A 24886-nucleotide genomic window follows, 5' to 3' on the forward strand; every position below is an offset into this window, starting at 1 on the left:
GTTTGAAGAGACTTAGATGGATCAATGCCTGACTGACATGTTGACATTTAGCTGCCTGAGTACAACTGTGTGCAATTCTAGCTTAATGCTTAAGGGTAACAAGCATAGCTACAAATTTTATTCTGAGGGGATATCTGCAATACTTGTTGATTGACAGACCGATCAACAATCCTTAAGGCAAAGAAAACAGGAAAAGGGAAGGGAGAGTTCATTCACTTCAATCTATGCATAGAAAATTTTAAGACATTAATGGACAGCCCTAATTCAAGGATTTCCAATATGTGGCAGCTTACATTTACTGTAGATTTATTAACTCAGTAACATTTAAGTGTTCGCAGGCCTGCTGTTCAAGTTAGAAATACTTTTTTTTCCAGTCTATTGTTAAACAATAACCATTGCAACATTTCAGTACATCTCCAAAGAGTGCCTTTTTAGAGTGTTGTTCCTTGGAATGCTTTACTTATGCTTGTGCACAAGGCCATCAATTTTCTTTTATATTTATATTCCTGTTTGTGTTAGGCACACTGACTGTTTATCCTGGTAATATGCTAAGAAAAAGCATCTTAATGGATGACAGCTTTGCAGTATTGAACCCGTACGCATGCAGAACACTCTCAATTAAATGTGGCTGACACACCAAATTTGTTCAGTTTAATTAGTAGAAAAATACATGATTGTTTCTGAGTTTCTAAAAACATTTTTCAAAATGGTATTTGAAATTGCAACAATCAGTGACAGTAACAGTCTCATTAAAGGGCAGGAGATTTATGGTCTTAAATTAGAATGTAAAAATCTATACCTATTTGGTTTTTTGTCTGTAATAAAAACAAAGCTCTTTCTAAATGTCACTTCATCAGCCTGATATTGAATTCTACTTGCATCTTCCTTTAATGTTCATGTCACAGGCTCATGTGAATGTAGAACATAGGAAAGACGGCAAGAGAAGAATACAACTAATTTAATACCACAGCAAATCTAATTTTCTGGAATAATATTGGACTCAATGGAAGTATGCCACTACTGCACATTTCCTTCAAGTAGGAAACCACATTTCATGGCCTAATACTGACCTGAGAGCAATTGCTTAGAGTGAATAGACTAGGAGGTGTCTGCTGGGGGCACCTTCTCAGTCTCCTCTGGCCTCCATCAAGACAGATTCCATACCTTTTACAGCACTACCATATGTTCCCTAATTCTTCTCTTGCCTCCCTTTGAAGGAGTCACAAAGCTGAAGGTGATAATGGGGAGACGTTCCACTTATCACGCTGAGTTAGCTGCTGTAATGGACTGAAAATGTGCTAGATTACCTAGAAATACTTTTCTTTTTTCTAGTCCCATTATGGCAAGTTCTTGTACTCCTAACTTTTATTCCTCAACTAGATGCCTAAAGCCAGGCTTAGGCAAGGCTAAGGGCCATTATGTGCTCTTTTGTGAACACAGTGGGGAGATACATAGGAGGGAAACATCTTTTGCTCTCACTTCCCTATTTAGTAGTATAAAGAAAATCGACAATGCTTTTGGTCCTTGAATACACACACATTTTACCTTACTTATTGACAACACGGATAACTTTAAACAGCTGTACCTACTTTATAGAATAAGGGCTCCAACTCGTATCTTTATGAGACCTTTCTGGTGACTCCTTATTCTGCTTTTGTTTACAGAGCATTCTGAACATTAGTAGCTATTTAAAAAGTTAAACTCTTAATTATTTGTCCCCTTTTTTAACTCTACTGTTGTGTAAAGCTTCTATGAAGGAATTGGATTGGCTTTTTCAAGTCTGTTTGGTTCAGTAGTCAAAAGTTGCAAATAAAATTTTTGAGAATGAAAACACTAGCTCTATTTTGTAAGTATCTTAGAACGTATCATAGATTCTTCAGTGCTAGTTTTTTCCTATGTATTGAAGAGCAAGTGTAATGAAGATACTGTTCATGAAAGATCTCCTTAAGGAAAGCAAATACATTCTTATTTAAATTTATCCAGTTAATACAGAATCAATAACATAATTAAGAAAAATTTTAAAACTTGAACTATCATAGAGGTAATATAATGTTTCTTAGATTGAAGTCAAGATGGTACTTTCAATAGCATTGCAGGGCTGGCAAAAATTAATAAAATAGTATCTTTCGGAGAGTCAAAACAATTGGCATTATTTCCAAACATTTTACTATTTAATTTAAATCACAATTATTAAAAAGGTCATAAATTCATAATTATATAAATATTTTAAAGGATTTAAAGGATTTTAATATATTCAGTAAAACATATTGATATCAAGTACTGCATAACAACAAATAACCCCATATTTTCTAATATTCTGTATATATATATATATATATATATATATATCTTATTCTTAAAATAAAATTTTAGCACATTGAATTTATTTTGAAATAACAACACATGCTCAATTTTGAAGTAAGTAATGCTTTCTAGAGATGAATTCTTCATTCAAAACTCTATGAGGTTTATGGGAATTTTTGCATTGAATGTCATAGTCTTTTTATCAATTATAGAAATAATTTATGGTACTATTGTACTGCATAGTACAGTAGTACTGTAAATTATTAGAAAATATTTTTTTTACCAAAACTGATTTGTTTTTTTCGTAATGCATCATGGATATGATGAAACTTTCTGGTATTCTCTACAGGACAGGATGGCGTTATTGAATCTCCTCTTCCCCAGTCTTTCAGGCCGGTGTGGTGGGGGAGGAATGATCATTAATGTGCAGAAGTGAATGGTTACTGTAACAACATCCAAGCCTATTTCCCATACAGAGTTGCCACTAAACAAAGAGGTATATTTTGATCATATAGACACATATGTATGCGTGTATATATATGCACACATATCTGTATATAACTAACCCAAAAAAATATTTATGTTAAAGAGATTTGTCTGTGCTTCCTGTTAGCTGTCTGCTATAACTTTGAATTTTCCTAGTAGGTGCATTTAAAAGTGAGCAGGAAGTGAAGTGTGATTACGTAACTCCCTAATTATGCTTTTAATCTAGTCTCTTAAATTTATGAAGACCTTTATAATCCTTTAGTCAGCACAAATAATTTTTTAAAAACCGTTTAAAGAATAAAGACAATCTTTCACAAGTGATTCAGAGATACGCTCAAACTTTCCTTAAAAAGGAAATAAAATTACAATGTAGGTGTCTGCATTTTACTGAAGAATTATTTTTGACTTCTATTTGCCTAAAATTTTCACAGGAAAATTTTGGGCACAGAATTCAGTAGCAGCATAATTCACCATCATATTTCAAGTTCTTTATTTATCGTTACAGTACTGCACAAACATCAACATGGAAAGTTTAATAATCAAACTACTTGAACTGATTTCTTCAAAGTGGAGAAAGTCTTTCTCATACTATTTTTCTGTACTATCAGAAGCTTCCAGAATACTCAAGAGGTAATGTGATTATATAGTAGTATTTATCAGAATTCCAGCATTAAAGCAGATTACTTTCTGCAGAGTAACTTAGAAGCTAAATAAATAAAAACCAACCAACCAAAAGTCCCAGAACCCAGAGAGTTCAGACATCCAACCTAGTCAGGAAGAGGCATGCTGATGTTCTGATGTATGTCCTGGGCTTGGACTGTCTTCGGAACTTTGACCTTTGTCTTAGGCGACAGTATACTTCAGTAGACCTTTCATGCGGAGAATAGCCAAATGCTGAGGACATTTAAAAAGCATTTAAATTACTCCTGTTTTCCTTCCTTCTGTCTTCTTAGATGCTTTGTTATATATGAGAAATATAGTGAGGAAGCTAATCCTTTTCCCAAATAAATGGTGAAACTTAAGTAGCTCAAATGAGCTTCACTGAGCATCAAATGATCTATCTGTGAGATGTCACATTATCTCCTTGTACTAACAAAGCCAGAAGGCTCTTTGCTGAGCTTTAAACATCATTACTAAACATCTGATAACACACATTAAATATAATTAATTTCATAATTATGCATTTCTACAAAAATTAATCTTTGGATTAACTATTACTAAAAATTAAGTCTTTATCATATGTCTAACTTAGCCTTGTATATTATAGAAAATTATAGAAAATGAAAGAAAAAAAGAGGAAATAAATTATTCCTTCCCATTCTATTTTTCTGTTATAATGAACTCATATTTTTGATGCATTTTTCAAAAAGCTTGACAGAATGACAGCTCTAAAACTGAACAATCTTTTAGTTTCATATCCTTAGATGCCTGTTGCTTTTTTTTTTTTTTTTGAGACTCTCTTGAAATGAAGATTATAGTTCTAGCAAAGAACAAGAAATGGATAGTAGAAATACTGCAGTATCACACACTAAAAGACTGAATCATACCTGCAAGGAAGCTGCATAAAAATATGCAATTTTCAAGGTTTTAAAAATATGAAAAGGCCTATGCTTCATTCAGTTTTATTTTGGGTTTTTTTCATGTATCTTTTCTAATTTGCTATTTACAATAGAGTTCAGTCACAGAGGGACACATGTAGGTTCTCTGACCAGATGTCTTCTTTTTACTGGAAACAAAATTTGACAAGCAGTCCCAAAATGAAATTGCTAAAAGAAAAGGATTTTTTAAATAGAAAAGAATAAATTGTCTGTATAATTCACTATTTATCCACAAATCTTCTGTGAAATACACAGCAATCTGCTGTGGTTTAAGCCATTTCTTAAACCACCTTTGGTATCAGAATAATGGGCAGAACCTCTTAGTGGGACATCAACTATAAGAAAACATCTAGTCATTGTCTTAGCTCTATTACAAAGAAATTAGTATAAAAATAAAATAAGAATCATGATTCATATGCACATGAATACCTAAGTTACAGTTTCAACCTGGGTTACAAGGAAGAAACCCTGAGCTTACAAGTTTTAGTATCTAAAGGGATCAGCAATTATATGAATATGATATGAACAATATATTCTTTTTTTTTTCAATAAAACTTTGGTTAAGTCCTCCCCTCAGCACCTTTGAAAGAACCTATCTTGTTTTAAAGGAAGAAGAAGATCTTTAATGAATTAATTATCAGCTAAAAGATTGGAATTGAGAAGAATTGAAATGAATGGTCATTTTTCACACTGAAGAGATCTCCACAGAAATATCCCTGAACAATCTGTGTGCTGGGTTTGTTGTTAATTGTTTACCCAGGAAAAATGAGTATACGAAATATTTCCTTTAAATTATTAAAGATAATCAAATCTAACCTGATCATAGAGGCATAAGAAAGATCTCATGCTTCTAAATGACTGAGTAATACATTTGAACAACAAAAGTAGATTAAATTCAGTGTTGATAACTGCAGAATCAAGGAGACTGGGGAACAATCACCACATATTGGAAACAAGAGGCTCTAAATTGGCTAAAAACTGGCTATTATCACTTAGACAATAACTCTGGACTGGCTAAAAACTGGCTATTACCACTTAGACAATAACTCTGGATTCAGTGTCGACAATTTTATTTTCTTAATAAATATAGAATACCATTTGATCCTCTTTCCTTGTGTTAATATATGCTTATCAGCCACTTACTAAGTCAGATGTTGGAATCTTTGATCTGGCAGTGAGTTTTTGTCTTTAACTTCTCAAAAAGGTAATATGACAGTAACTTAATTTTACTCCTGTTTTAGCATTCTCATAATAAAGACCATTCTTTTCTTAATACTTTGAAATAAAGGCACAGTTTCATTTTGAGAGATTTTCACTATCTTTATTCTGTGGGAATGGAAAATTCATCTATTTGTCCATGTGTCTATATGTAATCTAGAATGCATAATGTACCACCACCATATTATTTAAAAGGAATATTTCTTATAACCACGACTTGAATCAGATACCATACATTTAAGATAATAGGGCACAGGCACCTTGGTCAGCGTCTTATGCTTGTCAGTTATTGGTAATGTCTCTAAAGTCCACACTTTCCAGACATAAAATGAAGGGTCAATTTTAAATCATTTTATTGAACCAAACTATCTCAAAGTCCCCATGGAAATTTGCATGCAATGAAGTTAGAAACAAAACCTGATAAAAGAAAAACTAGTACACAGAAGCTGCACAAAGTTCCAGAAATCTGGGAAACTTTTGCCTCCACAGAAAATGCACAGTGGAGACTTTATGAATACTCTTAAAGAAGAAAACAATTCATTGTTGTCTGATTTATTTCTGGTTAAAAATTGGTCGGTTAATTCCTGCAGAGGCTATACTCCAATTCCTCAGTACAGCACAGTACCTACTGCAGCCATTACATGGACTTAATAGGAAAGACTGACTTGAGTCATTTGTCATGACCAGCAATTTTATTATGTTTGCAGTTTACAAAGTATTATTTTCACAGGGCTATGACAGCAATACAGCTCAATGCTGAGGAATGAGAAGAAAAGAGAAAAAAGGGGGAGAGAAAAGAAGAAGAAAAGATTATTTGAGAAGCTGTTTCCTTTATTCTGAATAAAACTCTCCTTCACATTAATGCTTGTCACAGCTTGTATAGTCAGTGATAAGGTGACCCATATTTGACAGTGCTGTAAACTACAGAGCAACTGGGGCACGGATAGGAAGCAAAGAAATGACAGCTCAAAACAAAATGTCCCCCATTTCAGTCCTTGAAGCAATATCTGAGTTGAAGATAGGAAACACAAAAACACTGGATACCCATCAATCATATTAGTTAGCCAATAATTTATTAATATAGTGCCACCACATATAGCTTTAAGCAACCTACTTGTGGCTGTAAGAACTTGGCATAAATGGACTACCCCATCCAGCTGTGATCAAATACTCTTGATCTCGGGCATGATTCTTTAGGTGGACTTCCTTAAATTCTGTTGTTGTCATTCATTACTTCTGTTTCTAAGTTTAGAGGAACCAATGAAGCCCAGCAAAACGGTATAGTCAGTCAGAACTGAAAATTCAAATGTTACTATCTAACTCCTACAATAAAATGGGGCTTGCAGACTTCAATCTGAAATACATGTGAATCATTTTCCCCTTATTTGTTTTCCTTTAATATACTTTCTGAAGGATAAATCTTTTGCCAATGTTTATTTCAAAGTGCACTATTGCCTAAGTGATGATATTTTTAATTGACATCTGAGACACACACATAAAAAACCACAAAGGCTTGCAAACATTTCATATGCTTCCCTGCTTGGTATGACTAAAGTAACCTTTTCCAAAGGTTATAACTAACCTTTTGGTGGAATATTTTTCTCAAAAAAATGAAGGTTGACATTGAAGCTAGTTCTTACAACATGAAATATTCACAATTACTTCAGTACTTTTTTCTTTGTGCTAAAGAACCCCTTTCAAAACATTCTTATTCAGCATCTTCTGCTATCTATTAAAATTTTATATCAGAGTTAAAGTTTTATAAGGTTTAAGGTTATGAAATATTAAGACAAGAGTTGAGCTTGTGATAATTTCTGTTTAAAAGACAGCAAGTGTATCTACCAGAAAGTAAAAAAATACAGATTTTATTGCATTGCTGCTTTATGGATATGCTCTTCTGATATTCCTTTCTCGTGGGGTATTTATTTTTGGTCAATTCCTAACAGAAAAAAAAAAAAAAAAAGAAGGAATATAACCATTGAGATCCAATAAAATGAAATAGTTAGAAACTTTATTTCAAAACTTTCAATGAGTTTGTCTTGGCTAATCTCAAAATTTGATCAGGAACTACTAGTCACCAGACATCAAAAATAATTTAGCCGATACCAGTAGCTCCATCAATAGCTAAGGGGCTCAGGAAAGTTGAGTTTCAATCTGAATAAATTCTGTTTGAATTCAGAAATGTTCATGCAGTATCTCTCAACAGTATCTCTATATGAAATTCTTATATGCAGCTCTTAAGCAAATTTGAAAATAATTCAAATAGATGCTTCAGCAGGTGGTTCAGTAATGTTAAAAATATGTGCCTTGGACTGAAATTAACACTTTCAATTCCAAGAGTAATTTAACTTCTGAAATTTTTATTTTGCATTTGTTTTTCTAATTTGTAAAATTTTCATTATAAAGTAGTTTATATCATTTTCTTTAGCAGCACTGTGCAATTTTTGTTTTGCATCTCTTTTAGAACCTTCTGAGTTACTAAGTTACTACTATTTTATCCTAATGTCTTCTTTTATAGAGTATTAGATGTAACTTGAAGTAACTCCATCTATATATGAAAGAAAGCAGCTAAAAACTATTCATTTCTACCTTTAAATGAGTATTTATTCTCTTTTAATTCATTCTTTTTATAATTTTCGGTGCAGATGGTCAGGCTTGGGCTGCCTTCCCAGAAATTTAAGCTCATTAGAAGAGTAAAATTCAGATTCTGCCTTGCCCCAGTTTATACTTCATTATTCTATTCATGGACAATCTTTTGGAAACTTAGAATGGGTAGTACAGAAATCTAAGCACTTTTAAGCACAGTCCAGTCCATACTACTGTAGACATCTGATGTATGTCAGCTGAACCGTGGCTTAAAGTATGTATTTTTCTCCACTTACCATAGAATACAGACAGATACACCAAAATGTGTAATCTAAATATAAATAGCTAAAATGCATTTAAATACTCTACCTCAATAACGACCTCACTCAAGAACTGTGATCCTGCCTCCCTCTCATCACACAGAGGACTCATCACATGCAGTATATGCACATCTTCTTTTTTAAGACAAGCTATATTCAAATACAAAGTACATTATATTGACTAGATGATTATGGAACTAGGTGTCTTTCTATTAGGTGAGTAAAATTAAATCGAAGAAACTAATGTATCACCTGAAAAACAAGGCTGAAAGAGGTTTACCAAAGCTTACTGCCTGCAGTTTTAGCAAAGACATTTTGGAAAAGTTGTTAAGTTTTTTTTTGACCTAGTAATCCAATACACAATAGTAACAGTAAGAAAAGTTATGGAAGTCAGAGGAGGTTTACTAAAAATCTAGTTCCTTTGGTTTGTGTGCCATTTGTCCTAAATTTTCTAATTATAAAACCTAAGTGATGTTGCTTTCATCTCAGAAATTAGCTTCTAATACAATGTGGAGATTTAAAATGAAATGCCATTTGAAAAGGTCATAAAGCAGGGACAATACATAGCGTGTGAGAAAAGGTTTAGCAGAAGAATAATACTACTTTTTTTGCCCCTATTATGCTTTTAGCAAATATATTATTTCCTGTCTATAAAATTACTATGGCTCATTTCCTTTTGACACTACATCTTACTGAGTAGCTATCAACAGTAATGGAAAATCAGACTGAAATATTATGCTGAGAGTAAATTATAAACTTTAATATAAGACTAATTTAGCATATTAGACTATTTAGCATATTTTCTTCAAAAGGCATGGAATACTGTGAAGTTCATCCATCTAAAACTTATTACTGTTATTGAAATCGTTATCTGTTCTCAATCATATAGCAAGTCTACGCAAACATAGGAGACTCTAAAGCCCAGAAGATTACTTAAGCCAGAGAACTGTTCACAGGGAAGAACTTATGTGCTCAGAAAATGTATTCAATTTGAAACCATTCATGTGGTGGCAAAACTCCCAAAAACATGGTCTGTGATCTGAGAATTAATAATAAAATATATTTTCCTTCTTCTTCCATTAAATTTGAAAACATCTCTTGAACCATCTGATGAGATTTTGAGACAAATAATTTTCCATAATTCTAACAATGCAATCAGAACCTTGATGATTTCATGAACCAGAATGCAAAAATTATACAATAAAAAGTCCTCATCAGCTCAATCAAATATATAATTTAGTATCAGTTCTTGTCATATTCTTTAGGCTTTTTAACTATCTAATTATGATCTGTGAAAAAAACTTTTTTTTTTTTTAATGAGACTGGGTTTTTTCCATATGCCATATAGGAAGTTTCAGTAATTCTGAAAATCTTCATTATTAATTTTAATCAATAAATGGTAGCAGTGGAACAATACCTTACTCCTATTTTTTATAAAACAGATTTTATCACAAAAATATTTTCATGGAAAATTCATGTTAATCCCTGCTTTGTGTACAGAAAAGAGGCATCAGATCTTTTTCGACTGACACTTCCATTCATTTGAATTAAATTAGAATAGAATGATCAAAGTTTACACACAAGGATTTTTTTTTCCAACTTTGAACACATTTCGGTTTCCATTAATTTTCAAACAAGCCTAAAGAAATTTGCTACATGGACTAATTTGCGGTAATCATTTGCTATGTGGACTCATCAGACATTCTTGTATGAATTAGCATGAGATGAAGGAAATCAGGGATTGGAAGACAAAGGTTATGGCAAAAAAACCCACATAAACTTACAAGATTTTCTGAAACACCACAGAGCAAAGACAAGGCATGTAACATATTTACATGAATAGTCATATATAAAACCAATATCTGGTTTTGATAGATAATTTATCTTTAAATTATATCAGATCAGAAATTATATCTTTAAATTATATCAGATTTTTGATATCAGAATTTTGATATTCTTAAAATTGTCTACTTTACATGACATAAAGTTTGTGTTTGGTGTATTTTTAGACATTTTTAGACAAAGCTCTGTTCCTGAAGAGAAAAACCTTTACAAAAGTGGAAAGAGAGTAATTACAACTGCTGCTTACTCTGATATGATGCTAGATTTTGTTTTCTAACAGAAAGATTGCCTTTTATGGTAATGGTAAGGAGTTTTCGATCAATTAAATTTCATCTGCACACAAAAGGGAATTGTATTTTTCTGTGTTCCATCACACTCTCCTCCAATGTAGTGGATTTTTTCTCAAAAGATAAAAAAGGCCAATATGACTACCTGTGTATTCTCCACGAAATTTTGGACTAAATAATAAAAAATATATATTAAAAGATCAATACAAATCTGTGAGGAAAGTGAGACCCATCTACATGTTATTTCAATATGCTCAAACATACAGAGAGAAAAGTTTCATTACAGTGTTGTGGCCCTGACAGCAAAGTTTGCAACAGATAGTCAAAACATGACATTTGCAAAGAGATGCAGCAATACTTCCAGAAATTAGCATTTTTCTGGTTTGTCTTACTATATCTAGATACCAAATATCTATATTCTGTATATGATAGAAGCATACAACTGTACATATGTTGAAATATGCAGACTCCTCACCATTTAACATAAATTTAAAAAATAAGACACTGACATTTTTCTGAGCAATTTAGGCCATAATCATACTTCCTTGAAAACTTTTAGCAGACAATGCATACACTAGAGAGAGAATCTATATCTGCTTGTAGCAGAATGCACAAACCATCTGTTGGATTGGGTTGGTTTTCTTTAACTTCTGTTTTCATATGCGAACATAAAAAGTCAAGCTAAGTAAAGATCCTGCAGTATATTGAGCTTTTCTTACAGTACAATAGTCATGGGTGGCTCTGTTTAGACTACACAAAAAGCCAAGAGAGAAAAACAATCCCCTGAAAAGAGATGTTATTTGACTTCACCTTGCAAAATAACATATGCCTAGACACATCTCTGTTGTAAAAGAACACTTAGATTGCAGGGAAAAAAAAAAAAAAAAAAAAAAAAAAGATAGTTTCCAAATTTAGTTTGAGATTTATTAATCTCAAAAATTTTTTAGGCTTTTGTATCTTCTTTTTTTCACTGATCTTTTCAAACTGTTTTTTGTCATACACAAAGGAATTGATTTCAACAGCAGACCAAAGATTTAAGAAACATCTGTATCATTTCTTAATGACAAAAATTTTGAAAGAAACCTTCCAATGAACTTCTTCCTCTGAAGTAAGCCTCTTACATTAGAGTTCGTACGATAACTCACAATTTTTCCTTTCCTAATTACTCACTGCCTCTTTTTTGCTACATTCCCACTCACCACTACAAAGAAAATGGGACACTTCAGTCAGAAATCTCCCTGATTAGACAATGTTTCATTTTATGCATTACACATTTAATGATGTAGACTCTTTTACTATGAGAGGATTAAGAGTCTTACACATAAAAAGATCTTATTTCAACTCTCAGTTTTAGTAACGTTTGAAGCCTGTCATGAAAACAGTGCCACCTGAAGAAAAATCAGCCTTTCAACTTTCATGGTGGTGAGAGAGATGGCACTAGCCATTACTTGGAACGATACAAAATTGCTTTAAGTTTTTATTTTCTATCTAATTCACTGTCTGGAAGCATTTAACCTCATTAGATTTTCCATAATATTTTTAAGATAATGTAACGAGAAATATGACATAGAGTGGGATAGTTAGGGGGGATAACAACAAAGCTTGTGCACAAAAAGGAACACACTAAATTTTACATAATTAAAAGAGTTATAGTTTGATGAACTAAATACACAAGTTTTCATTATGTACTTAAGTTTCTTTTTTATGAGTACTGTGGATAAATTTATTTTACTGTAATATTTACTTAATGGAGATTTAGGATATTACCTTTAAGGTCTCAGACTCATAAAGGCTAGTTTCAGTTTATAAATTTGTCCATGTAATTAATTTATTTTTCCTTCAGTGTTCTTAAAAAACAACAAACCAAAAATCCCAGAAAACAAATAAACAAAACAAACCCCCTACAAATAATAGTACTGGTATTTACTTTCAATAAGTGGAATTTCTTTAAACACTAAGATTTTTAAGATATTAGTCTGTGCATTATGCTAAATGTCTAAATGAAGGGTACTGATTTTGATTATGTATAGTCATGAGATCTGGCACACCACAGTACTCCAGCAGAACAGCAAGTCAGATGAAGTCATAAAACTTAAAGAGAGGATGTACTTAAATTCTAAAAGATATATTCAATGACTGTTGTAAAAAGTGAATGATAAAAAACTTTGAGTCCTCATACAAAAGGTTAGATTTTTTTTTTTATCTGTGTCAGTATCTGCAGGTAACCTTTTCAAAGAAAGATACTTACTGACAGTTTGTGGGAAATTATTGAATGTGCTTCTTTCTTCAAGGCAAAAAGATTGTCATGCCTAAACATGTCATGATTGACAGAAGTTTGTCCAGTTTATTATAATCTTATAATCCAAGATATTAAAGAGTACACACTACCAACAGTAAACCTGTTTGGTATTTAAAAAATACAGTAACATTTCTTTCCTGTGATAAGATTTTCTTGGTACAACATGTTTTCTAAAATGATAATAACTTTTTTTTACCTGGAATTTCTTCAAACAATCCATGCATTTCTTGATTGTTCTGTATAATACAGTAGAGCTAAGGCTCTACCCAAACAGATCAGAGGAAAGAAATTCCTTTTTTCACAGGCTATGTGTCTGTTCATCTAAGCTTATGATTAAATTTTAGTGGCAGTATGGAATACATCATTCATATTTTACTTGCTTTGTACTAAGTGCAACACTGCTGCAGAATGCTATCTAGGCATTTGATCCTACTTCACATCACTACTGATTATTTTTGTGACAGGACAGCAAGTTGCACTATTCCATATTCATTTTTTCAGAGGTCTTTTAGTTCTTTCGAGATTATTCCATGTATTTTAATTCTCTCCTATAACATATGGGTGAATGATTTAAGAATATTTTCATTTTTATTTTTAAAAAGCATATGCTTTACTTCATTATTTAGTCCTTATTGACTAGAATGAAAGTACTGGGTGCAAAAGAAACATCTGAATTCCTACAGATACAACTACTGTTCCTAATTTTGCATGCCAAGGCTTTCCTCTTCAATCCCTTTTATGGCAATTTTATAAATTCCATTTACATCTCCAATGAACAGTGTACAGAAGCATTCACTTTCATCTAAATTTCTATCCTCTCAAAGACTATTATTTTTCAAACAAAAGTCATTAATCTTCTAAATTAAAATACCAGAGTCAAGATACACAAAAACTTAACTCAGGAGGATTAATTATCATCAAATATGTTGGTGAAGGCATTGTTGATTAACAAACAATTATTAACTGAAGCTTTTGCTATTAAAAAAACAACTTCTGAGATGTGACAGAATTTTGAAGTCATTATGTTTATCAATAGAAGACTAAAAATAGTTTAAAAAACTGTTCCCACTAACTGAAAATATGGAGTTGTTTATTTGATATTGTTTACTTTCTCTCTTCCCTTTTTCTCCTCTTTCCTTCCCTCATTTGATGTCTCATTTACTTTGGAGTTACTCTTACTATTGCTACTTTGAAGGGGAGTTTTATGTTCTGAACTTCTGATAATTGATATAAGAAGCAGTTATCTTTATGGATAAGTTACTAGGAAAAAATTTGATGAAACAACTGACAGAAGAGAATTCAATACATAAATAGAGCATAAATAGACCCACCAGACATTACACACAGAAGATTTGCATTCAACATGATGATTAGCATTACAAAACTCTATAACAGAAATAATTTTATAAATTTAATCTTTTGGACATTCATAAACTATTTTCATTTGACTGCATGAATAAAAATATAGCAATGCATGTGGAAATTAGTAGTGGATGGAGGTACACTAATATTACACATTCCAATTTATAAATAGAGAAATAACAAGAAATATGAAAAAAAAAAAAAAAAAGGTGAACCAGATTGTCCTGAAGGCTTGGGCAGGTGATGCACCTGACTTGTCTAGAACATGAAAAGAAGTTATATCTTTCACTAGAATTCTCTCTAGGCAATCAGAAGTCCATCCAAGAACTAAAAGTTGAGTATCTGAAGTGCCATACATTCCTGTAAATATAGTTGCAGTGGTTTTTATAATGTTTTCTCCACACTTGCTGAAGGTAAAACAACTTCTACACTCTGAAAGAACCTATTCCCAGGGAATAGGTTATATTTATTTATATTTCTACTCTATTTATTGCTAGAATATAATATAATCTCAGAAACTGTAGTTTCAAACAAAATCACATAGCACAACAGAATTTGGCATGAGGTATGCATCCTATATACTTTTTCCTCCTTACATAATTTAACACTATTTTTAGGTATGGATCACTTAAACCACTGAAAAATCTCTAGAAAGAATTAGGAGGCAAAATAGGATTCCGTCCTAGAACGACATTTGGCAAAGATGCTGCAGGTGATTATACCCATTCAGAGTCATGGATCTTTTGTGATTTTTTATTTGATTTGGTTTTGTTTTCCTTCATGAGTTTTGCACAAAGCAAATCTACATAGCAGCAAAAAGACACCAAGGTCAAAACAGTGCTGTTTTTTCCATATGGTAAGAGTGGGAGAAAGGATGAAAACAGATGACAGGAAAATACAAATGTTACAAAAGGTTGAATATTTTAATGTTGATGAAACATAGTCAAACAGAAAACTTGACTGACACAGTTAAAAAAAAACTAGCTGCAGATGATGTGTTCCATGAATTACACCCAGCCACTTATTAAAGAATAAGAAAATCATTGCCTTATTAAATTCATAAAGTTAATCCCATGTGATAAGGATTGTTGGTTTCCATTCAATAAATAATTTTTAAGTTTTGAACAAGACATTTCAATCTCACAAATACATTTTGAGATAATGGCAAACACTAAAATGTAAAACCTCTTATTTTTCAATTTTACATAATCTTACATGTTTTATTTCTAACTTTCCATTTTAATATAATAAGCTGAAGTCCAAACTTTGTAATACACACCACATTGAACTTTAAGTCTTGAACCTTAAGTCTCTTAAGTCTTGAACCATTGAAGTCTTAATTCTCTCCGTGTTTTTCTGTTGGCTCGTTTCTGAGAATTAAATAACCATCATCTATCTTCCATTTTATCTCATTAATTGAAGTCAATATTTTTCATGAGTCAAGTAGAACAGATGAAATTTCACATAAAGTAGTGAAAAAGGAAAACAAGAGATAAGATGTGCCTAAGGAAGGAATGGATTCAGGACCCTAATTGGTAGGAAAGGTCTGTGTGACAGCCAAAATGTGGCAGGGAGATATGCAATAAAAGACTGAAGAGTGAAGAAACAGGAGATATGATTACAAATGTGGTTTGGAAAACCAGGCTACTCATGACAATCACCTCTGATGCCTTGAATATATATCATTAGGACTACAGAACTGTAATACTGGCCTAAAACTAACTAATCCTCAGCATAGCCAGTACAAATATTCAAGACGTCAGCTGGAAATAGAAGATATGGATAGAACAATATGACATAAGCTTGGAGCATGTATTGAAACTTCTAGCTAGATTTTAACATTAATTTTGGAGCAAGTTACTTTCTTTTATTTTGCAAAAAATTGTTTTCACTTAAAAGACTTTTTAAAAGTGCAAATGATGACAATGTTTCAACCTGGTATAAGTAGTACATACAGTATATATACTGTATATACTCTATATACAGTTAAATAACTGTAAATACAGTATAATAATTGTATATGCCGTATATACAGTACATACAGTTAAAAGTAATATATTAAAAAATTTAGAAATAAAATATTGAAATTACTAATGGAAAACCATCTAAACCAAATTATAACCTTTACTTAAACTCTTACTAAAAAGTCCAAATATTTTAGTATTTTGGACCTATGTTCATCTTAAATTATTGGTAAGTTATGACTTTTTGAAATAAAAATCAGAAATTTTAGATACTGATGAAATTAAATTTTTGGTAAAGTTGAGGTTTGAGGACTTGGGGTTTTTTGGGTTTTTTTTTTAGTATTATTAGGGATGATTACAAAGTTACTTGTCTTCCTGAACAAGCTGCAGCAGTTCTCAACTTTTTACACGATAAATTCCCTTTCTGAAACTTTTAATAACATCTAATTCTTTCCCTAGTGTAAATAGTTTACTTTAGATTATCTATTCTATATTCTAAAAAATTGTTCTAACAACACCAGGAAATTTGTATGCTAAGAAATTCTGGCAAAACCTTATAGCATAACATTTCAGGAGCAATTTTCACCTAAAAAATGCAAGCTTGAGATAGAAAAAGAGCAAATTCTTAAACTGCTTCCAACAGAGTATAAAAAAATGTGTCACAAGGATAAGAAGTAGCTGCTAGAAAGCAATGATTATGTGTTACGAGTATGGTTATCTATATGTATCAGCAGCATTCTTATGAATTTAACACATTCCAACAATATGCTCTAACTTTTTTCTATGTACAATATTTAAATGAACTTCACTGTTCAAAAAATATTATATAGGAATAAATTCTAATTTATTTATTAAGAACTATATAAATGACATACATATATGCACTTTTAATATATGTAAATCTTATTATGTTTCTATTAAGAGAGAAATGCAGATGATAGTATTTATTCAAGCATATATAGACTTATATCTGTCCCTACTATTTTTATTCCAGAAATGGTTTTATCAAGGGAAAAAAATTATATTCAAGCCAACAGTATTTCTGCAGACCTATCTATAATGATTCACCATCAATTGGATTTTCAAGATGGCTATTCTCTGTTCTTTCTTTTACTTTGACTATGAAAAGGTTGGAAAGCATTTCCCTTTTGTAATGTTCTTTGATGTTACCCTTAAGAGGTCCATAGTTTTAGAGGTATTTCACTGATTCAGTCAGTCCCTGTGCAACTGATATTTTCACTGCCAGATCTTAAAGTTGTATTTTTTTAAATATTCCTGCAAAACAGTGCAACTTAGTCCAGAGAAAAAAAAAGAATGGTTGGTTTTGTCAATGTTGAAAGTACATGGGTAACAACAACCAAAAAACTAGCCAAGTCCTTTGCTTCCTAGTGTGTTTAATGGTCTCATGTTTTCTAGCAGCATCCTTACTTTTATTGAGATGAGTGATATGCTTTTTACTAACACTGTGAAAATACAATTGGTTCAATTAATTGTATCCATTTATTCTATCTTTTTAGAACAGTTTGAATTTGCAATGCAGACTTCAAATGGTGTTCTTTTTACCAAATTTAATTGAACGTTAAACATTTAAATCAAACATTTGAACCTGAACAAGCCACTTCAGACTATTGTTACACTCAATGAAGAGAAATAGGGACATCAGAAAGACAATTCACTTTATTAAAAAATGTGCATCTAAGATAAAGATGAGATGAGATGAGATGAGATGAGATGAGATGAGATGAGATGAGATAAATCCCCATCACGGACTGAATGAGTTACTCAAACTGAAGTGTCTTGCTGACCCATTAAACACAGCAAATACTACCATCAGCTTGGCAGCTGGTGATAAAACAAATCAGAGAACAAAGTAAAACAGGAAGCTGAGGTAAAAACATAGGAATGGGAATTCTATTAGGATTTTCTTGAAAAATTACTAAGGATATAAGGGAAGGTTCAAATGATGCTTATATTCAAAGAATATAAGATAGTTAGGGAGAAAGACAAGAATGAGAGGTCCAGGAAGATGTTAATGAACTAGAGGAAATCTGACTTTATCTTTATTTTTGGAAGCATCCAGGACAAGGTACAGGCAAGACTGGACAGAAAGTAACCTGGTAAGTAAATCAGTGAGGCAGATGGTAAGAGAAGTTGGTAAAACCAAGTAATGATTTCTGGGTAAGGAACCTCAGATTTGAAAAAGGTAGTTGGGAATCCTTTGAGACCATGGAAAGCAGGGAAAAAAAAAAAAAAAAAAAAAAAAAAAAGCAAGAATACGGTCCAGGACAATACATATTCAATTTAAAAAACCCACAAACCAGCTGTAAAAAAAAAAAAAAAAAAAAAAAAGCATATGTAACAAAAGACAGTAAGTTCCGGAGCACCAAGAAAAAAGATATATGAATCTGCTTGTCACTAGAATTCCAAATGCAGAAGAAGACTGCAATGAATAAGAGCTTTGGAGGAGAAAGGTCTGTGGCCTGTGTTGTGTAGGAACCCTGATTCTTTTGTTGTGGTAACAAAAAAGATATATGAATGTCACTAGAATTCCAAATGCAGAGTAAGACTCTAAAGACTTGCAATATCTTCTGCTGTTGAAATGTTGAAATCCTCAATCTTTCTGCAGAGAAAGTACACAATCATCATTGTAATTACCAATGTAAAAATTAAGATATTTCTTTTGATGTCAGTTATTCTATCAGTTCAAGTGGCAATGGGATACACAGTGAATCCTCAAGTTTCAGTTCTGCATTCAAGTGCTGGACAAAAGAAGTGACAGTACATGAAGTGACTTATGTGTTCTTCTTCTTTTATCTTTTAAAAACCAAACCAAAACAAACAGCCAAGCTTTAGAAATGCTGTTCTACAAGTACCAAAGACAGTTTTTAAAGTTAGGAAATTCTAGACCTAGATTCTCTTTATAACTTATCTAATTCTATGTGATCTTGCACTATTTTTATCACCTGATGTTTCTGCGTCCCATGCACAGAGCATAGATCCTCTGAGAATGAATAAGAGCTTTGGAGGAGAAAGGTCTGTGGCCTGTGTTGTGTAGGAACCCTGATTCTTTTGTTGTGAAGTTAAAAGCATAAATATAAAAGCCTACAAGTTATATAACCATTTTTATAAGTTTCATAATAAAGTTGAAAACTGGCTCATGACAAAACAAATTGATTATCCTCTTCTGATTCCACAACCTAGAAATGCAAAATTGTGTGATCTATATTCCACCCCAAGAATTAAATTACCTTCATAACAAAGCAGTCGACATGAGGTAATATAAAATCATAAGCAGCTATTAATTTGAGTTCTTTAGGATCAAATTTTAGGATCTGGTTATCACAGGAGAAGGAAGCTATGGTTCAAATATGGATAGCACCTGAGAAAGGTCACATGATCAGCTGTTAAAATAATTGAAGTTATGAGAGCTCACGGGGTAGACTAAGACAGAGAAAGGCATCTTCATTCTTCTCCTCTTGTAAGTTCAGGTGCCAAGATGAAAGCTGTAAACAGGGAGCTCCATTTACTTAGAAACTAGGGACCAGAATCCTCTCCTAAGACTAGATAACTTTACAGTAGTACATGAAGTAGTCAAGTAGCAAATTTTTATGACAGCTTTATCCACATTTTCTAAAATGGACAAAATATTTTCTCATTAAATTAGAAAGCTGCATTGAGAATGTTGCTCATCTTGATAGGTTTCAAATTCATAACATTCTACAGCAGCATGCAAACCACAAGGTTGTCGGTTGCTAGGAGAAAAGGAAGACTTGGAAGTGGAGACTAATGGGCAAAAGCATCAAAATGCAGGATTTGTGGGCTCAGACAGAAAAATACAAAAGAAATGCTTATACAAAAGCTTTGATCATATAGTTTAACCATGCACATTTTTATGTTTCTGATTCTACACTGATCACAGTGATTTAATTTAAATAAACAGTTTTGACCACAGAGACTTGCAAACTAAATTTCTCAGTTAATGTTTGAATTAGAAAATCATTCTCTCACTTATTAACCTTTTGGATTCCCATAATTACTGAATTTTTTACTTTCCATTGACAAAACTCGACAGAAACACAGTAAAATGCATTCCTCATTACTTTTCTAGTAACTCAACATTTGGGCATGAAACTCTGTTGTGTGAGGAAGGCACAGTATTCAGTCCTTTTGTTTCTTTCTTTATGGTACACTATTAGAAAGCATCTAACGGTGGGAAGATTTTCCATCTTCTTTCAGAAATATCATATTTTCAAATTCTTGTATGTTTTATGAAACATTCATAGACTTCTGCATTGTCAGTGCTTGTTTTACATGGGTTAGGCATATCTGGCATATTCTTCTTGGAACCGTCTCTTAAAGCAACTGTTAATTGAATGCTGTGTTCTCCACTCCTCTCACACACAACCAGAGGAGTCTGGGACTGGTTTGCAGATGGGCTCATCATTTATGGGTGCAACTGAGAACAGAGAAAGTAGTGGGAGAAAAGTGCTATATGCACTGAAATAATTCAATTTTTTTTTTCTTTTATGTCTCTTTCTGGCTTGTCCCTCCACTGTAAAATAGGGCTGCTGTTATATGCACTGAAATAAATCAATTCAATTTTTTTTTCTTTTATCTCTCTTTCTGGCTTGTCCCTCCACTGTAAAATAGGGCTGTTGTAAAAATAAACCTGTTACTAGTTTGTGAGGAACATACTGAGTGTAGTGGTGAACAGTGCCAAGGGCTCATGAGGAATTACATCTTCATAGGATTTGAACAGTGTGAGGCAAGCAAAACATGCTACCACCCACTCAGGAAGGAGGGGTTAAAATACTAACTCTTTGCCTGTTAAGTGAACCCCATTCATGTTGGGGGTTGATTAACAAGCCATCTGAAAAGAGTCATCGTGAGCATGTAAAATCTCCATTATAAATTTCAAGGCTCTGACAGATGTATCACAAATCTTTGCACTGGCATTTTCCAAGCCTTTTGAGGCTGATTTGTAAATCTTAATTATAAATTCATGTTATAGATTTTTTTCCCTAACAGTTTTGTATTAGAAAATTAAGATCAAAAAAAAGAATCTTTAAATACTCACTGCATCTATTGACAATTTTGTCATGCCAGCTCTAAACCAATTTGATATGCATGTTTCCAAGCAATTTCAAGCAATCACACCACGTTCTAACACTAATTGTTAACTGTAAACCATTTTTTTTTACAGATACAATATGGAAAGTAGAACAATTAGGTAAGTACTTTATAACATGCCCTATCTAACCCTTCAGTCTCGTTAATGACAGTAGGACTATCCACATTTATACCTTACTTTTGCACAGAAAGACTGTGCAATTGACATGAGAGGATGTTCTGCAGAAACATGCAAAAGACCCAATTAGTGAAGTAGAATGTATTTATTATTACACAACCATAATCTCTCAATAAATAAATCCCACAATATCTAAAGAACATTAAACCCAAGAATTTAAGATCCTCCAGCTTTGTGTTTAGCTTAGATGTAGAAACAGTAACTAAAACTCGAGTGAAAAACAAATCTGGTTGAGCTGAAAAAGGATACCAGTACAAAATTCACATACCAAGCTGAGAAGGCCAACTGGGAAAAAACTTAATAAAAAGAAACAAACAAACGAAAACCCCAAAAACGAATCCAACCATCACTCTTTTGGAGATACAATGATACAAAGTAGGCACTAAAAATAAAAAACAAAACGCAATTTTCACTTCTACATATATGTCAATAGCAGAAAGAAACATTTATAAAAAACTTTTGTCTACAGAATAAGGGAGACATAACTTTCCCGGGCATCAGAATATTGTTGGATCATAGAACTTTCAAGCACAGAATTCTCATTTTGCAGCACTTGACCACCTCTTGACATAACATACAAAGTTTGTAGAGGTAAATTAAAGGTTCTTTGATAAGAAACAGAAAGTCAAGTCTTAGACTCTAAAACTCTCTTAAACATTTTCATACTTCAAAAGCTGGCATTTTCACTAATAATGAAATCACATCTCCTGAAGCAGTTATTTTAAATCTGGACAAATTTGAGCATATTTCTTCAACAGGATTATGAGCTACTGGTGAGTAGATGTGCTGTTTCAGTAACAATGAATGAAGAGCATGAAATAAATGGATTATGAAAATCAAGAGCAGTAAGAGCAGTAATCAGATACATAATGTCACAGAGTCACATAATGTTACATACATTCTACCAAGTCAACTCCTTGTTGTACACTTGTACATACTTCTACCAAGTCAACTCACTTGATTGTACAAATCAAGTGGTGCCACTCAGTAAGTTTCTGTTAGTATGCAGATCTCTACAGAATTTCAGATCAGTGACACACCTAAATGAAAAGTCCATAGAATGAAACTATATTTGTAATGGTTTTTAACTTTCCCATTCCCTCTTCAAAAACCTTGAAGATATAATTTTAGGGTTGGTGTATTACCTGTCTTTGTAGTGTATCTGATAACAATTTGAATTGAATCCTAGGACACATTCTTGTTGCTCAGAACAACTTCCAGTGTTCATAACACTTCCATATTGCTTTCGCTTTAAAAATGTACCCTAACTCACTTAGCAGCTATTCCATGTGTTTAAATTATGTAGCTCCTATGAAATCAACTATGCTAACTGGCAAAACAATAAGAGATTCAAGGAGAGAATATATGCTTTAGGGCTCTCTGGAAAGGCGTAACATAATCAAAGTTACACATCCATATGTTTATCTACAGCTGCACTAATTCAGACATATGCACAGTGCTGTTCCTTCATGTCATAAAATATTTAATACTATATGTTTAACTTTCAATATGAAAAAAACTAACAAACCAAATAATTTCTTTTATTTCTTTTCATGTTTGGAAACAGAACAGTACATTTCTCTTCATAGGAAAAAAAAAAAAGACAAGGGAAATGAAAATGAAGTAATCTTAACTGTGGGGAGGCAGGAGCAAGCAGAGTTAAAGTAATGAGGCATTTTACCCCTAGGACTATCTATATCAGAGTTTTTCTAAAAGATATCTGTTAGCTACATTTCCTTCTTCAAATTATTTTAGTTTCTGTTTCAGCTGGACATGAGGAGGGCAGGGAATGGGAAGGAAAAGCAATTCAATTTTAACACATTTGTATGAAACACAAGAATCTGGATGTGTCTTTCTTGTTCTTACATCTTCTCATTTGTCACTCGGTTGATGACTCATAAAACTCTTATAAGAGTCTTATTTTTCTCTGAGGTAGGCTATAACACCGAATTTCAGGAAAGTGGACGCTTTTACTTTCGAGCTTTCACCTGTCATCCCAGTACCCAGAACAACACCACCTCCCGCTAACGTTTTAATAAACTTCTGGGAAAGTTGGGTAGCGACGATCCCCAGCGCGGAGCGCCGGCTTTGAGAGGAGCCTGTTCTTGGGCCAGCCCCACGGGCAGGGGCAGCCCAGGGGCGGACAGGGACAGGAGAGGGATAGGGACAGGTCAGGGGCAGCCGCAGTCCAGGAGCAGGGGCAAGGCCGGGGGCAGGCCAGGGGCAGCATCCCTGGTCCACGGCACCTTGACCATGAGGCTGGCCGGCCTCTCCCGGGACTCTCGGCAGCTCTCCAGCCGCCCTTCCCAGCGCCTCCAAAACCTGCCAATTCAAACTGTAGGAACGGTCCCCCGCGCAGACACTCACCCTCCAGCAACAACGCCAGCACACCGGCCCGGCTGAGCCCCCGCCCCGCCACTGCCCGCCGGGGCCGCAAAGCCCCGCGGTGACTCCCCGGACCCGGCCGTGCCTGCCGCGCAGGTGGCGCCGGAGCGGCCGCGCTCTCCTACCTGTGCCCGCCTCCGTCACCTGTTGCCCGGCTGCCTCCATCGGCGCAGCCCCCCGGCGCCTCCTCCCGCTCCGGCGGCGCAAGGGGCTTCTCGGGCTCGCGGGCCACCTCCATCCCGCCGGGCACCGCCTCCTCCTCCACCTCCTCCAGGGACTCCACGTAGAAGACGGTGCGGGGCGGCGGCGGTCCCGGGCCGTGCCCCGTGGCCGGCCGGCCGCCGGCGGGCAGCAGCGTCCCGTTGGGCGGGCTGGCCGTGGTGGCCGCCGAGGAGGAGGCGGAGGAGGCGGATTTCTTCCAGAAGACGCCGTTGCCTCTCTCCTGGCTCTTCAGCAGGCGGCTCTGGCTCGGTCCCCAGTGCTCGAAGCTGCTGTCGGGCGGCAGGCAGCCTCCCCCCGCCGGGCCGCCCGCCGGCGAGGGGTGGCTGAACAGTTTCCAGCGGAGGCGCAGGATGTGCTTCACGTCGAAGTCTTTCCTGCCGGAGCCGGACATAGTGCCGCGGCGGGCGGGGGACGGGCGCGGGCTGAGGCGGGACTCGCGGCGGCCAGGCAGGGCCGGGCGGTGGCGGTGGTGGCGGCGGCGGCGGCAGCGCGGGGCGGCCCCGCTCCGGCAGCGGCGGCGGCAGCGGCGGCTCCTCCGGGCAGCGCTGGGCTTGTAGGGCGAGGGGTGGCAGCCGCCGGGCGGAGAGAGATGCGCGCACACACCAGTGCGGAGAGAGAGGGAGGATGGATGGAGCGATGCACAGAGCCAAGAGGAGGTAGAGACACGCAGCAGGAAAGGGAGAAAGAGAGAGGGAGAGATGCCCA

General features: G+C 34.5%; 1 protein-coding gene across 2 annotated transcripts in view; it reads right to left on the bottom strand.

Annotated features, from left to right (window-relative positions):
* KLHL1 (kelch like family member 1) overlaps window positions 1–24572 on the bottom strand; it is a 178942-nt gene extending 154370 nt beyond the window's left edge. For both annotated transcript variants that reach the window (XM_041419928.1, XM_041419927.1), the window contains exon 1: window positions 24085–24572. In XM_041419928.1, the coding sequence (XP_041275862.1) occupies window positions 24085–24572 (488 nt within the window). The remainder of the gene's footprint in view (window positions 1–24084) is intronic.
* Window positions 24573–24886: the final 314 nt, after the last annotated feature.

This window comes from Onychostruthus taczanowskii, unplaced genomic scaffold (genome assembly GCF_017590055.1).
Source record: "Onychostruthus taczanowskii isolate IOZ18803 unplaced genomic scaffold, ASM1759005v1 scaffold62, whole genome shotgun sequence".
NCBI classification, from domain to species: domain Eukaryota; kingdom Metazoa; phylum Chordata; class Aves; order Passeriformes; family Passeridae; genus Onychostruthus; species Onychostruthus taczanowskii.